Raw genomic sequence first — 1,154 nt, 5'->3', positions numbered from 1 at the left:
TATATATAAATTAAAAATGTCAAATAACTGTAAAAATAATATTTATAATAACAGTTTATATGAATTTAATGTATACAATACAAATATTAATATTAATACATTTATGTAAATTGATATTTTGATGTGTGTACAAACACACACGTAATATAATAGAAATAAATGTAAAATAAATTATAGCTATATATTTTTTTATATTATTTTAATACATATAAATAATTGTAAAATAAATTATAATTTTTTTTATTTTAATATACATATATATATATATATAATATTAAATATTGAATCATGAACACTATGATTCAACAAGAAGTGTCTTAGCGTGTTGCTGGGATCATAACACACTATTGTTTTTGTTCAAAATGTTCCATCTTTTCACTGATACTTTAGCCTCATAGGGTCCATATGACAATATTATTCTGTCTGCATTGTGCTCTGCCTGTCTGTCTGGTGTTTTTGCAAGCTTTTTGAGCTTTTTTAGCAACTGCCTTGTCTGGGCAGGTAGACATTATTAGAGTGTTTGCTTCCCGTCATCTTCAAACTCTTTGCTTTTCTTTGAACAGTCCACTCTGTCTTCTGCATGAAACAGTCTAAAGAGTCCAGTCTGTTGTTCTGTAGAATATCACATGTGAATTGTATCTGTCTGCTGAGCTGGTGTGATTTGTAGCTTGTATCTGCCCAGCTTTGATCTTGAGTACCATCCGTATATGGACCAGTAGTTTTGTGATTCACAACATCAGAGGAGTAGCTCCCTTGTAAAAAGCAATGTGAACCATTCGAAAGGTGACGCCCACATCAATTTATGAGCTGATGAGGTTAAAAGTCAAGTAATTCCCACCATCCTACATCTGATGAAGCCGTTAGTAGTGAAATGTTTCAAATAAATTAAAACAAATGCAAAAATGGACCAGTTGCATAGGCCTAGATGAATAAAAACCTTCAGATACTGTTAACATGCAAGTAAACTAAGGGTAAATGTTGATTTAGGATACTCACTAGGGTACAGTTTTACTCACACGGAAACTAATCCATAAATATTTACCTTTCAGCATCTTGACAGCCACAGTCACGGCCTCTTTAGGTTTGTCCTTGTCGATGCCCAGAGCTTCAGCCATCACAACCTGCCCAAAGCAGCCCTCGCCAAGCGGTTTACC

At 33.3% G+C, this 1,154-nt stretch overlaps 1 protein-coding gene across 1 annotated transcript in view; it reads right to left on the bottom strand.

Annotated features, from left to right (window-relative positions):
- Nucleotides 1–1,154, bottom strand: part of LOC107585454 (fibroblast growth factor receptor 2-like) — a 40,367-nt gene that overhangs the window by 7,821 nt on the left and 31,392 nt on the right. Inside the window, exon 10 of the mRNA XM_016272473.1 lies at nucleotides 1,043–1,154. This exon is cut by the window's right edge and continues 9 nt beyond it. Within this exon, the coding sequence (XP_016127959.1) occupies nucleotides 1,043–1,154 (112 nt within the window). The remainder of the gene's footprint in view (nucleotides 1–1,042) is intronic.

This window comes from Sinocyclocheilus grahami, unplaced genomic scaffold (assembly GCF_001515645.1).
Source record: "Sinocyclocheilus grahami isolate Dianchi unplaced genomic scaffold, SAMN03320097.WGS_v1.1 scaffold70.1, whole genome shotgun sequence".
Taxonomy (NCBI): Eukaryota; Metazoa; Chordata; class Actinopteri; order Cypriniformes; family Cyprinidae; genus Sinocyclocheilus; species Sinocyclocheilus grahami.
This window is presented reverse-complemented; position numbering and strand designations above follow the sequence as displayed.